We start from the raw sequence: 14,443 nt of genomic DNA, 5'->3' as shown, positions 1-14,443 counted from the left end.
TAATGATCCAAAACACCCCCAAATCCAACTCTGAATTGCTAAAAAAAACAAAACAAAACAAAGGTTTTGGAGTGACCTAGTCGAAGTCAAGACTTAAATCAGATAGACATGCTATTGCATGACTTTAAACAGGCTGTTCAACCGCAAAAACCCCAATGTGGCTGAATTAAAACAATTCTGCAATAAAGAGTGGGCTCAAATTCCTCCACAGTGATGTTAAAGATGTATTGCAAATTATTGCATTTCTCCTTGCTCCTTGCATCTGGCTGTGGACCTCTGTGGTGGGACGTTTTGGACTCTATTGCAGACCTCTACAATGGGGCAGAAAGTGACGTCCTAAATCTTGTTGGGTTTTTACTTAGTTTGTGTGTGTTTTCTTTTTTAATCTCCCCCTTCCTCCCCTATACCCTAACCTTTAGGGCTCAGGTGCCTAATCCTAGCCCTCTTTGGGTTTTCCTTCATTTGTGGTGTGCTAAATTTAAATTTATCCTGTTTAGTAAATTTCTAATTTATTCATAAAATTCTGCTCGGACAGTGAGCAGAAAATATACATCATCCAGGCTCCAGCTTAAGTAATCCATGCCATTTCCTGCCTCACGGTTGAGGTCACCCCACTGTAGAGGTCTGCAGCCAGATCCTCTTGGCCAAGGGTGGCACACTAGTCATTAGTCATTACTACTTTTCCACATATGGCTGTAGGTACGGATGGCTTTTTTCCCTTAAAAAATGCAATCATCCTTTAAAAACTGTAGTTTCATGACCTAAAACATTCAAGTGTGATGAGTATGCAAAAAATAAGAAATCAGGGAGAAGGCACATATTTCACAGCATGGTAGCTGACAGTGTGCAGCATGTTTAAACGTTCATCCTGATATCAAACTCAGAGGCTGAGCTGCACGGAGCCAGAGTCAGCGGAAAGAGCTCAGCTGGAAACCACAGAGAGGCTATAAACAGCTGACGGCACGCCCAGCAGCTCCACCCGCGCACACAAACTCACATTTACACATGAAGAGAGAAAACAAAATCAGCATCCAGCTCCAGGTTTTTGAAGACAAAATATTATTTATTCCATAGATTCCAAAATACTGTGAATATAAATATTAGAAAAATGAATACTTTGTGTCTTTATACTAACACTGTGTACATTTGTGCTGAAAACGGCGACACACTGCTGCAGTTTTGTTCTGCAGGGTCAAACATTCAAACATTTCTTCATTCAGCTCATGAGTCCAGCATGTTAAAGGTTCAGTCCCAGACATAGAGAGAGAAAGGGTTTAAAGGAAAAGTTCTGTTTTTTTTCATTTACAGCTCTGATTTTTGCAGAGATGAAAAACAAAGTGTGATACTCTAGAGGTCAAAAATAAAAAGAAAACTGCTAAAATACTTCCTTACAAATTATTAAAAAGCTGGTAAGTTAAAGGGCTGCATGGTCGCTGGTTCGAACCCCTGTTTGACAGGGCTTTTCTTTGTGGCGTCTGCACGTCCTCTGGGTACTTCAGCTTCCTTCCACAGTCCAAAGGCATGCTTGTAAGGTTAGCTGGTGACTCTATATTGCCCGTAGGTGTGAGTCATTGTTTGTCTGTGCCAGCCTGTGATTGACTGGTGACCACTTCAGGGTGCAGATTAAGAAGTTTCCAGGTGTTTTCAAAGTTTTAAACATTCTAAAAATGTGATTAAAAACCCTGAAAATTCACCAGTCTACTTGTTCTGTAAGATGATAAATAACCATCAACAAGAGGCCAAAATCACAGATGTAAGATAATTTTTACCCTCTTCAAAGATGCAGGTTTATCAGGTTTAAAGGTGCAGTTTCACAGTTTTCTACAACAGTCTTAAAGCCATATCATTTGAAATAATTCCAGTTAATTCCAGACATGAATCAAGTGCTGCTCCCAGAGCAGCTTGGTGATCATTTCAGACAGAAAATGTGGGCTTCAGATAATTAAAAATATCCCCAGATGTTTTTGTGTCTCTCCTCTTATGATGGTTTCTGTAGAGTCTGTTTAGAGGCCGCACAGGAGCCGGACAGTAGAAGGAAAAATCTTGTATTTACACGCAAACTGTGACTATAAACAGAGTTGCTCCTGCTGCGTCAGCTGATTGTCTCCATAAGCCAAAATGAGAGTCAGGAAGAGTGTTTCCTTTGGTCTGGCTGAGAGATCCTGTTGGTATTTTGCAGGTGGATGAACTCTGAGCATCCACAGCAGTTTATGTTTCAGCATTTAGTCATGGCCGAGCTCCTGTGGTTTGTTTTTGAGCTTGTGTTTCAGCATTTAGTCGTAGCCCAGCCCTTGTTGTTGGCCTTTGAGTCGATCTTTGCCACCAGCAGTCTGAGCGAGTCCCCTGATGACCGGATCAGCTCTCTACCTCTGAGACAGAAACAAACAGAGCTGTAAATATGCAGACACTTTAAGATACAGAGACATAGTTGTAAACACTGAGACACGCAGTAACATGCAGAATAACACAGAAATACAATAGGCCAGTGTTTTGCACTGTAATATCTACACTAATTAAAAATGGCTACTCCTTTATTCAACATTTTTTAAAGCCGGAGGATTTAAAATTTTGTTCAAAATTAAAACAGAACCTTTATTTTTTGCCATGGAAATGTTTTACATGATATCAAAGATTGCTACATAATGAGGCGTGTACTCCTACTGAAAGCTGCTGTTCTGTTGCTGTACCTCATTCACGCTCACTAATTCTCTGCCATTGGCTGCACGTTCTGTTGCTCAAGCAACCCCATAATGCATCATTCCATCCTCTCATCCTGCACCCCCTACAACCCTGCTAGACAATTCCTAGTCCCAGCTTCTCTGCTTATTTTGTTTTGAGCTGAGGAAAAATAATCACACAACATAAGGAGTTTTTACTAAGAGGTATATTTCAAGGCTTGCACGAGCTACCCACAAAGCATTGTGGGATCACTTAATATGAATGTGTTATATAGTGTGTGTAAAGTGTGTTTTTAAATTCTCACATTCTATTTTCATTTACATGTAATGTGTGCATTTTAACACTCACGTGTTGTACTCCATGCCGACCAGGCTGATGCCGTTCACAGCGAGGACTCGGTCTCCTGTTCTCAATTTTTGACACTGAGCTGCCGGGGACTCGGGAACCACAGACTTCACGTAGATACCGCTCATCCTCAGAGGAGTTTTCTACACAAATTAAATAATGATCAATATGAGAATCTCTTCCCACTTGTAACACTTCACACATTAAGTACTACAACTGATATACAAGCACAAATATGTTGTAGTGAGTGTTTCTCCTGTTTCCAGCTCCACTCTGTCAGCTTTTAGTGTGATTAGATCTGTTCTTTCAGCTGGTTTATCTGAAATCTTTAAAGTCTAATCTGATTAGTTTCTACATGAGATTAAAGCAGCTGCAAAAGGGTTTCCTGAGTCCGGATTTAGCCATGAGAAAACAAAAGCTAATTTAAGAAATAAGGCTAAGAGTCCGCTTTTATGTTCCTCTCACACAACTGTTCTGTGAAAATGTAATATGATATTACAAATATTATAGAAAAAGGAAAAGTAGAGAGAGAAAATTCATAGCTGTACCATTCCATCAACGAGGGCCAGACCTAAGCCATGAGGTCCCCTCTGCAGCTCCACTGTAAACACTTCCTCACTCTCTTCTTCTTCTTCTCCATCGTTCTCTGTCTTCTTCTCTACACGTCCACTGGCTGAAAAACAAGAGAAAAAAGGGGTAGTAAAGTTTAGTGACAATTCTATCTTTATATCCATCACTATTATTGAGGGATTGTTTTACACATTTACATTACTTTTGCATTTAACTCATCAACAAACCTGCTGTAAATGTTAGCATTATTTCTATAGATTGCACTGCTAAGAATTAGCATGCTATAACTGTCAGTATAAGAATGGGAGCCCACTGACTTTAGACTAAACATCATATGTGCCTCATGCTCTGTGGTAATATATTTATGTTTGTTTTAGTTATTTAGGAAAATCACAACAAACAAACAAACAAACAAATAAAAAAACAGTAAAACCAATTATTAAACCAACCAAACAACCAATCAACTGACCAATCAAACAAGCAAGCAAGCAAGCAACAAACAAACCAACAAACCAAGCAATCAAGCAAGCAACCAACAAACCAACAAACTGAGCAATCAAGCAACCAACCAACCAATCACGGACCAAAACAAACCAACCACCCAACCAACCATCCAATCCAGCAAACACCAAGCCAACCGAACAATCAACCAACCAGTCAAATGAGCAATCAAGCAACCAACCAACAACAGAGCAAACCATCAAGCAAACCAAGCCAACCAACATACCAACCAATCACGGACCAAAACAAACCAAAAAAACAGACAACCAACAAACAAAGTAGTCTTAACATATGTATGAAAACATTTAACCAACAGCTCATGTCTATTTGCAGACACTAAATAATTATGTTAGCATCCATTATGGGTATAATGTGGGACAACAAAAAGCTAAGATTGTAAACTTTCTTAACATTGGTAAGCTAAAATTTGATACGTTGATGTATTTCTCTTTTAATGGAGACATTAGCACATAAAAATGAACCTTTGCATAACTTTAACTGTTTAGTGTTTTTTTGTGTACAAAGTATAAATACTTATAAGCCTTTTAAGGCAACAACATACGAAATGAAAATTTTAGTTTGAAAACTTTAACTATTAGCATGTTAGCATGCACTTAACATTTCACAGGGACTTCCTGTCTGTCTCATGTGGGTTGTCCTGTCACTACAACAACACAGCTTCCTAATAAAACCTGTTTCCCACCCTGCAGACCCCCCTCATGCAGTCCGTCTGCCCCCCACGCAGGACCGGCCCCGAACAATGCCGCCCCCGATTAAGATTCCACGCACCAACCCGACTGTAAATTCCCATGACGGGCCGCCCGGCTCTTTTCTCTCCTGACATCACCACCTCGCTGTGATTCTTGGGGCCAGATTAAAGGATTAGCAAACTTTCAAAATAATATTAGCTGTTAGCCATAAACACAGAGGGACACATACATATTTATGACAAAATTTGATGGATAAATGGTTAATATACACAACAAACAGGGACAAAACTCTCATTTAGATTACAATCACATACATAATTAGGTAAAATTATAAAGGATAAAACAGATCCAAACCAAGAGTTGAATAAATATTAATCTAAAATTATTATCTTGTAAGAGATAAAACCAGAGATGTGGACTCGAGTCAAAATCAAGTCCCCAAATTTGATGATTGTGGACTCAACCTGACAATATTATAAAGGGCTTACAACTCAATTTTGACCTTAACCTAAATGACTCGTGACTTTTTGAACTCAAGTCCTTTGACTTCGAAAAAAAAACGAGATTTAAAAAGCTGCAGGTTGTTTAAAAATGAATTCCTACTGACTTATTACTGACTGCTACTGACTTATTAGGGACTTTGGATTCAAAGTTTTGGACTTTGGACATGACTGTTTTTATCTGGGACTTAATTTGGGACTTGACCTGAGCAGTGAATGCCTTTTTTTGTGACTTGATAATGGACTTGATCACCTCTTTGGACTTGACTCATGACCTGATTGCCTTTTTTGGTACTTGCCTCAGGGCTTGCCTGTCTTTACTTGGGGCTTCACTGTGTTTTTTCTAGGGTCTTGACAATGGACTTGCCGGTCTTATTTAGGATTTACCTTGGGACTTGACAGTCGTTGCTTGGAATTTGCCTTGGGACCTTCCTGTTTTTACACAGAACTTGAATGGGGACTTGATTGCCTTTTCATGGACTTGAAAGTCCTTCTTAAGGCCTAGACTGCAGTTGCAAGACACTTGGTTCAGGAGTTGACTGTCTTGGAAGGTGACTTAGGACTTGACTGTCTTTACCAGGGACCTGACTGTCTTTTCAAGGGACTTGACAGTCATTTCTAGGGCCATGACTCAGGATTTGACTGTCTTTACTTGGAACTTGCCTGTCTTTGCTTGGAACTTGACTGGGGAAACAACTGTCTATACTTGGGACTTGAAAACTGGATTTCATTGTCTTTTCTTGGAAATTGACTGTCATTGCCTCTGATTTGCCTTGGGACCTTCCTGTTTTTACATAGAACTCAAATGGGGACTTGATTGCCTTTTCTTGGACTTGACAGTCCTTCTCAGGGCCTTGACTTCCATTGCAAGGCACTTGATTCAGGGACTTGTCTGTCTTTTGTTGGGACTTGACTGCCATTTTTGAGACACGACCTTCGTCTTTCCTCTGAACTTGACTTGGCTTGTCTTTACTTAGGTAGTTACTCAAGACTTGCCTGTCTTTTTGGAAAAAAATCAACTTAAAAGTTATAATCAGAAAAACTAGTTAGTTATTAACTTTGAAAATATCAACAAATGAATAAAAAATAGTTCATTTACTTATTTCCATAAAGAAATTCTTACATGATGACATCAAAGGCCTTTTTGTTTTCACTTTTTGCCCAAAACATATTTGACAACCAAGATTTAGACATAAAAAGGTCACATTTAAAAAGAAAATGACATTAAAAATAAAACCAAATTTAACGTTACAAATCAGGAGTAAAACAACAATGATTCTGAGTCAGGTCTCAATATAATAACTGATAAAACCTCTTCCAATCAACTGTTTCAATGAGTGATGTTTTGTCAATGACAAACACTATGCAGAGTAAAAAGTATCAAAGCGTGTAATGTTAAACTGTTTGTTGAGATTAACATGCAGGTCTGGTGACAGACGGTTTCTGTGAGTAATCCTCAAACTCTTTAAATAAATTACTTTTATCATCAGAGAGAAAACCTAAAGATTTATGTGACCAATGAGAGTAAAGCACTCTGATTTAGATCAAATAAATCCCTCAGACTACAGACTTCTGCAGCACACAATGGGGGGTCTGTTAGGAGCTTTAACACAGGTTGAACCTCTTACAGTCAAACACGATCACATGTGACAGAAAGTGTTGGAGGAGGGGTCATCAGATCAGACTTTAGATCTTGGAAAAAAGCTGAATAAAGCAGCGTTTTATGGTTTGTTTTATGGAACACATATGGATTTGTTTTTCCATACAGTGCTGCCACACTTTGGTTATGTTTAGGCAGCCAAACCACTTAGAGCTCAGCTTATACTAGGTCTGGAACTTTAACATTGACTTATGGAGGTTTCACAACCATAACTTGTTTGTTTGGCTCTGATTCAAATAATAAAGTGTTTTAATACAGCATTTTTAGACTTGTACTGCTCTTTCTTTGCATTGTGGTGAGGACATTAAAACAATAAAAATAAGAGGGCCCCCAATGCAAAAAAGCCAAACTATAACAGATTGTTGGATATTTTCAATTAAATCCTGCGATTACTAATAATTCAATAAAAAAATGAATATGTTGCTTTCATGATCATTTACTATATCAACATTTGTGTCCTTGAATTTAAATGCAAACAGAAATAATTAGTTAATTTAAGGGGAAACAGAAATAAGCAATTTTAAGCTGCTTTTTGAATGCAGTGAAGGTGTAGTTACTTGATATTTTACTCGCATATTTGCTGTTTTACAGGGCACATAAAAAGGTTTTACAGAAACTCTTGCAGCCGATAAAATCTACTAAAAAGAAAAAAAGAAAGCACTAAATAAAAAAGCAAAAAGAAGAAAAATAAACTGATAAAGGAAATCGAAAGAAATTCAATCTAAATAAAATACAATATATAAAATAAAAATGAAATAAAATAAAATAAATGAATAAGTTACTAGATTAAAGTTCTAACTAAAAATATGGCTATATTACAAAGAAATTAAAAATAAAATAAAATGAATAAAAGAAAATGAAAACACTGGAATATAATTTTTGAAATTCAAAAGAAATTTTAAAAAATTCAATTTGTTTTACTTAAATCAGAAAACTAAATGAAAGAACCGACTATTCACCAGTAGTAAAAGACTATCAGAGAAATGTTTCTGTTTTCATGTTTCAAGGCAGATTTTGCCCTGATTTCTCTGAGTTTATAATAAAGTGGTATTTGAAACTGACTTGGGGGGGCACACTGAGTGAGGTGGGGGGCCGCCAGTTGCCCACCCCTGCCTTAAAGTTTCAGCAAACAAAGTCTCCTTCATTTCCAGTAATTCCTAACTGGTGTTCTACCCTTTTTGTCCTCCAAATGACTCATTTGGATCAAGTGACTTCAAACAAGCTATACAGGAGTGCATGTACAAAATGACTCATTGATGCTCAGTGAACCATGGCTAATATGGCAGCATTTAAACCTTTAAGGAGCTCACGTTTAGTCACTTTTTCTGGGAGAGTAACACAAGATATTTTCTCAACTAAGTGTTCAACTGTTAGGTCTCTATGTCATGCTTTTACTTCTTCATTTGTCCCTTCTTAGGCTAGGATGCAACACTGATGAAGTTTAATTTATTTCCCTAAAGTACATATTTGAAAACTGTATTTTTAGTCTAAGGCTGAGGTATTGGACTCTATCATACAGATGAGCTCATGATGGAGGCAAAGCCGAAACAATGAGGGTGGAGAGGAAACTCTCTTTCCTGCACGGTGAGCCCTCCCTGAGCAGACTTTCCTCTTTAAATTCCTGAGCTCAGACTCAGTAAAAATTCTCTTTCATGTTGAGGGGGGAACCTTAAAGACGGACCTGGACCCGCCAGGGACAAATATGCAGCGGGTCCAAAAGGTCAAGTCACTAAAAGTTTCCTGAAAAGACGTCAGACAGAGAGAGAGAGAGAGAGAGGAGGTTTAGGATCTGACCTCACTCTGAGGAAAAAAGGTTTCAGAGACGGAGCGGTGTGTCACAACCTGGTCTGTGTGTGTGTTAGAAGCCATGAATGAGCCTTTGTGAAGCTGTGTGTCATCTTGTTTGAGGTTTTGGGTTTGAGCTGTTTCATGTTCCTTAGACTCTGTGTTCAGGTTTCAGTTAATATTCTGCAGCTGTTTGTACTGGATTTTTGACTATATGCCAATGTAAACGAGTAATTTAAGTCCACACTACTAATGTTCCTGGGTGTACAATTTCCCATCTGATTAAACCCCCCAAAATAATTGTGTTAAACTGCTGAAAGTCAAATAAAAACATTTCTTCACACTGCAACAGCTAACGTTAGCAGTGCTAGAGCCGCCAACCTTTGATCCTCATTCCTGTGCTGAGTGTCCGCACTGAATATTTCAGTTTTATTTGAGAATAATTTGACACTGCATCGACAAACTTTATCCCCACTTTCTAGATCAAAATAGAGCTAACCCATGCTGTTCCTACAAGATGCTATCAATGCCATTAGTTCACAGTTGTTTACATTGGATTACAGAGCACTGTGGCAGCAAGGCAGTGGTTATTAGGAGTAACAGCAAGACCACTAGTAGTCATTACAGGAGTGTTAGACTGGGATGGAGGACCTGCACTGATACAAACTATCAATAATCAGACTCTTAATTCTGTTTTGTTCCAGCAACAAAGGGATGAAGGGTTATGCTGGCTAACTGTTTGCATCCCAAGCCGATACCAACACAGATATCAAAAATGATATTTAATGACTTGTCAAAACCTGAAATTCAGAAGCCACCTAAATGAGCAAAAATGTAATTGCTGTTTAAGTTTGATGTGTTTAAAATTTTTAATTTTGTTTCTTAAGCCTGGAAAAGAAGACGAGATAGTTTATTTATTCAGTCGTTTGTTTGCCTCCATTCTCCCTTTCTATACTACGACATCAAACGAACTACTGTGCACTCTGATCCTGGTTAATCAAAATTATAAGTGTCATGTAAGGCCATGTGGGCTAGGCATATGATTGTATGTATGACGCAATAATAGAATAAAAACATCAAGCTTTAATTACGTATTTTAGACCTCAAACTTAAGACCTCGAAACACACTTAAAAGCTTAATGAAAAAAGCGAGCCCCAGTCCTTAGAACACATTTTAAAGTTATAAAAATGATAAAGAACACAGAAAAGGCTCCAGCTGATATAGGACTGTTGGTCCAGCCTAAAACTTATTTATAAGCCAATATTTACAGCAGATAATATAGGATGTAAATATCAGAAGTTGTCAAATCTGCTGATTCTGATATCATGCAGATAATATTGTGCATCCCTGCTTCTTTAGTTGAGTTGATGAAGTATAAACTTGTTGTCACAGAATAAACTGAATTTTATCTTGAGATAATAACGTATCTTTTAATTCACAATCTCAAGAAAACAATCACAAATTATTTATCATGACAGGGAAATGAGTAAAATGTTGCTGCTTTGGGCTCTTGTACTCAACAGTTCATTTAGAGCTTTTAGTCACATGACCTCCTGGTCTGGAGGGAAATAAGAAGCATAGGACAGTGGCAGCTACTAGCATTTTATTCTCCATTCTTTCAAAACACACATGTACATCAGACAGAAAACTGAGGTATTAGTCTAAACTTTAAGTTTTTGTTACTTTGAACCCTTAAAGCGCTCTCTGACTCTATTTAGATCACTAACAACAGAAAAAAAACAGCTGTAATGTTGCTTCAGTGATGTTTATGTACCAGTAAGTCTACAGTAGCGGAGAATCCACCTCCTCCTCCACCACCAGTCTAAAAAAGTACGGACAGTTTTTTTGTATTTTTGATGTGTTTTGGTCAAGTTTGCTTCTGTCTGTAAAGATATGAGTGTTTATTATCTGACATTAGCTAGTTACTGTTACGAACGTCAGTGTTCTGGCGCTGTAATGTTAGTTACAAGACAGCTGTATTTTGATCAAGTTAATACAATATTTAATATCAGTATCAGGAGAAGTCAGTTCAGTGTTACTGTCTATCATAACCTACTATGAGAGTGGAGTGTCTATTAGCATTAATCTGTTATATGCTCCTTTCTGGGCTTTCTTTCTCTGTTGAGGTTCTGTAGAAGTACAACCCAGGCGTGTCTCCTCGTCAGTAAGTCCACTCAGTTGAACAAAAACTTTCTTTCATTATTAATAAAATAAATCTGGCTGGAATAGATAGGTGGAATCCAAGACTGTCATTTTCTCCATAACAGACTGAAGCAGTTCTTTCCCGCCCGGGTGTGGTTACATGTTTGTGTGATGTCATGTGAAATCTACGACTTTACTGCTACTTTTTCTTCAACCTGAACAAACTGTACCCTGTTTTTCCTTTGAATTTTCATCATTGGGTTAAAATATCTGTAAAATCTGCATATTTGTGACTTATTACATTCCTGTTTTTGCCCCTTTGCATGGCTGTCTATTTATAAAGAGCTTTAGCGTGCTTCAATCTGTGCTGTAATAAGTTCCCTTTTTCTTTCTCGTGCTGCTTTCACTATTGCACAAACCTCCCAAAGATTAAAGTGAGCAGCACTTGTGACACAAAGAGCCAAATTTTCATTAAGCCGGAGTTTCTCCTGCCTTCCATTGTAGTAGAAATTCTGCCAAGTTAAAGTGAGCTGATGTGACCATAAAAGAGGACATAATTGACTATGAGTGAGTGGAATAGGGTGGTGTTTATTCCCTTCAATTTTTGCATGACTGTAGACTGTATACACATTACCTGTGCATAAGTAAACTAATAAATTTCATTTTCTGTACACCAGTATGTTCTTTTATACTCTTGTTGATAATGTGCTTCTCTCAGACTAGACACAAAATTATTATCAAGGCAGATTTTTGCAGTATAGCATCGTTCTTTGACATCATTTCTTGCCCCACACTGCTGTCTGACAGGAATCATTTCCTGCTGTGATGTCTGCCTAAATTCTCTAGAAACTGACAGAATTGCATGTCTACAAATGGCTTTAGTGTGTTTTTATTCATACATTTGCATGGAAAGTAAAGTCCAGCAATGGTTATAGCTCTGTTAGGCCTTTTAAATGGTCGATAGCTTTGTTTTGATGTGTTTCTAGATTTCTTCGATGCATTTATGCTGTTCAGCTTCTGGGCAAACGTCTCTCCACACAGTGCAAGTTTTTGTGCTTCTGCTCAGTTACCTCTCTTCAAATGGTGTGCTCCGTCCCGCAGGTCAGCCTCCAGCTCGGCCAGCTCCATCCCCTGTGGGGTGTTGGGTGGGGTCAGCAGGCAGGACGGGTCCAGAGCTAGGCTCTTGTGTTGGACCAGGTCCGCCTGCCCCGGGAGCGAGTTCTGCAGCTCCAGACTCTTCAGCTTCTGGGTCAGGACGGCCTCGCAGCTGCTCAAGTCGCCATGAGATTCCCGAGTCTGAGTCGACTCTGTGTTTATGGGATGGTTAACGTCCGGCTCAGGAGAGGGGCAGGTAACAGGGTCAGGGTCCACCTGCTGGGCCGGATCTTGGACGACCCTGGCGGAAGGTGAGGTCACTGACGAGCTGTCTGTCGTCTCGGTGAGGGCCTGAGAACATAAAGAGGATCAGAAACAGATGCGGAAACATGAATCAGTCTCACTTCCTGTCTGCCAGCTCGTTACCTGGTTCTCCTCAGCAGGCTCTGGTTCCGCTTCAGCTCGGGGGAGCTGGCGGATGAACTCCTGCAGGTGAGTGAGCTGCTGGAAGAGGGCGTGGTCAGCGAGGGGTTTCCCCAGCTCTAGGTGGAAGGAAGAGGCAGGCAGGACGAGGGGCGGGTGACTGTCGAAGCTCTGCAGGATGTCGGCTACGGACAGAAAGAGAGAAAGGACAGACATCATCAATCATGTACGATGTGATCGCCACTATCACCTGACCAAAATAAAAGCTTTAACCTCACTCTGGCAGGTGCTGCAATTGGGTTATCAGCTCATTAACAAAGTAAATAACATTTATTGGGTTAACTAGGGCTAAATATAACTAAATAAGCTCAACAGTTAAAAGTAGTAAATAAAGATCAGACAACAGGGTTTTATCGTCACTTTCAGAGGTGATCACAGGTGAAAGCGAGCCAATGGCCAGATTTAAAAGTCGTCCAAGGAGAGAAGCTGATTGATACAGAGAGATAAGATTACCTACTGAGAGAAAATCACTTAAAGATGTTTGTGTTAATGAGAGGAGAACTATAATTGTAATTATTGCTTCTTATCACTTTTATGCAGTTTTGAATGCCTGTTTCTCAAATAAACTGTGATTTCATGTATCTCAGTGATCTCTCCTTTGGGAAATGTCACTTGAACGTGTCTTACAAGCTTCTTGTCTTAGTGTCACACTCCCACACTGCTGACATATTCTTTCACATGTTGATTATGAAAATAGGTCAGAGTTTGTCCAACAAGTGACTCCTTAAGCCTCATGATAAATTTCTTCTCTGAATCAGCGGTGAGGCACACTAGATCAGTGTTTCCCAACCATTTTTCCTTGGAGCCCCCTCTACATGTACCCAAGAAAAGCAGAGACCCCCCAGGACCAGAGAGAGAAGAAAAAGTGACACACTGCTGCCAAAACTTAAGATAGATTTTAATTGTTTCACTGATAAAACCCGTAAAAAAGCCTATGCATGCTTTTCTTATCAGATGACCTTTGTATAAACTACTTAATAACTGCTTTTTCATGGTTTAAGTTAATATTTGCAAATCTAATTTTGGCAGCCTTGGAGTCTTACATTAAAAGAAGTAATGAAAAAACATTAATATAGCTAAGTCACTGGTCCCTGTTCTGACTCATGGATGATACGGAAGTGGGCTTTTACTGCATATGCACAGCTGCCAAAGTTTTTTTTGTGAAGAATTTCTGAGAATTCTGCTTGTATGTCTCTCAAGTATTTTAACTGACAGTGAAATGGGATGCACAGTAGTATTGGCACATTATTGGTATGGCCAGATAATAGCTGAAAAGTGAACTAATCAGCATCAGCAGACATGAAAATTTTTAGAACCGATACATAGTTGGTGAATATACATATTGGCAGCAAGAGATATTATTCACTTCATAGAAATCTACTTTTCAAAGGTGTCTTGCATTCTAAGATTCTAAGAGATATACTGGAATGACAGTACATCTGCATTTGTTAGCCTGATGCTAACACATAACGGACATTGCCATTAATGGGCTAACAGATTTAGCACTGCTTGGTGCTAACTTGAGAACTTAATTCAAATTGATTATCTAAATTAACATTGACATGAAAATATCAGTAAAATCAAATGTTTTTTCAATTAAGAGTGATGTTAGTTTATTAGCACCTCAGTTAAATCACTAGACATTACTGTTTTTGTCTTTGTCATTTAATGCCAGTAAGCAAACAGCATTTCAGCCACAGTCTGGCAGTAGTAACACCTTAAAACCCCACACTGGTGAAAATAATAATTAAAAAAAAAGTTTTAAAGTCAGGTAATAGTCAAATGAAATATTTAATTCTCTTAGAAATAATGAATAAATATTCAAAAAATTATTTTCCACCTCTTGCTTCACCTTATAAAGCCAGCATGAGTTTGTGGAGTTTCAGGTAGAGCCTTATATTTATTCGTATTAATATCAGCATAAATGAGTCTGGAAATATCAGCATTTCTGGCATATAAGGTACCAGCAAAA

At 38.6% G+C, this 14,443-nt stretch overlaps 1 protein-coding gene across 2 annotated transcripts in view; it reads right to left on the bottom strand.

Moving 5' to 3' along the window:
* Positions 1-1,211: 1,211 nt before the first annotated feature.
* The window catches only part of si:ch73-281f12.4 (RA_Radil_like and Myo5p-like_CBD_Rasip1 domain-containing protein), a 48,516-nt gene continuing 35,284 nt past the window's right edge, over positions 1,212-14,443 (bottom strand). For both annotated transcript variants that reach the window (XM_041777839.1, XM_041777840.1), the window contains exons 12-16: positions 12,415-12,596; positions 11,964-12,339; positions 3,573-3,697; positions 3,028-3,167; positions 1,212-2,369 (exon numbers count right to left, since the gene is read on the bottom strand). In XM_041777839.1, coding sequence (XP_041633773.1) covers positions 2,267-2,369; positions 3,028-3,167; positions 3,573-3,697; positions 11,964-12,339; positions 12,415-12,596 — 926 coding nt within the window. In that variant the 3' untranslated portion in view covers positions 1,212-2,266. The remainder of the gene's footprint in view (positions 2,370-3,027; positions 3,168-3,572; positions 3,698-11,963; positions 12,340-12,414; positions 12,597-14,443) is intronic.

Source organism: Cheilinus undulatus, linkage group 21 (genome assembly GCF_018320785.1).
Source record: "Cheilinus undulatus linkage group 21, ASM1832078v1, whole genome shotgun sequence".
Taxonomy (NCBI): domain Eukaryota; kingdom Metazoa; phylum Chordata; class Actinopteri; order Labriformes; family Labridae; genus Cheilinus; species Cheilinus undulatus.
This window is presented reverse-complemented; position numbering and strand designations above follow the sequence as displayed.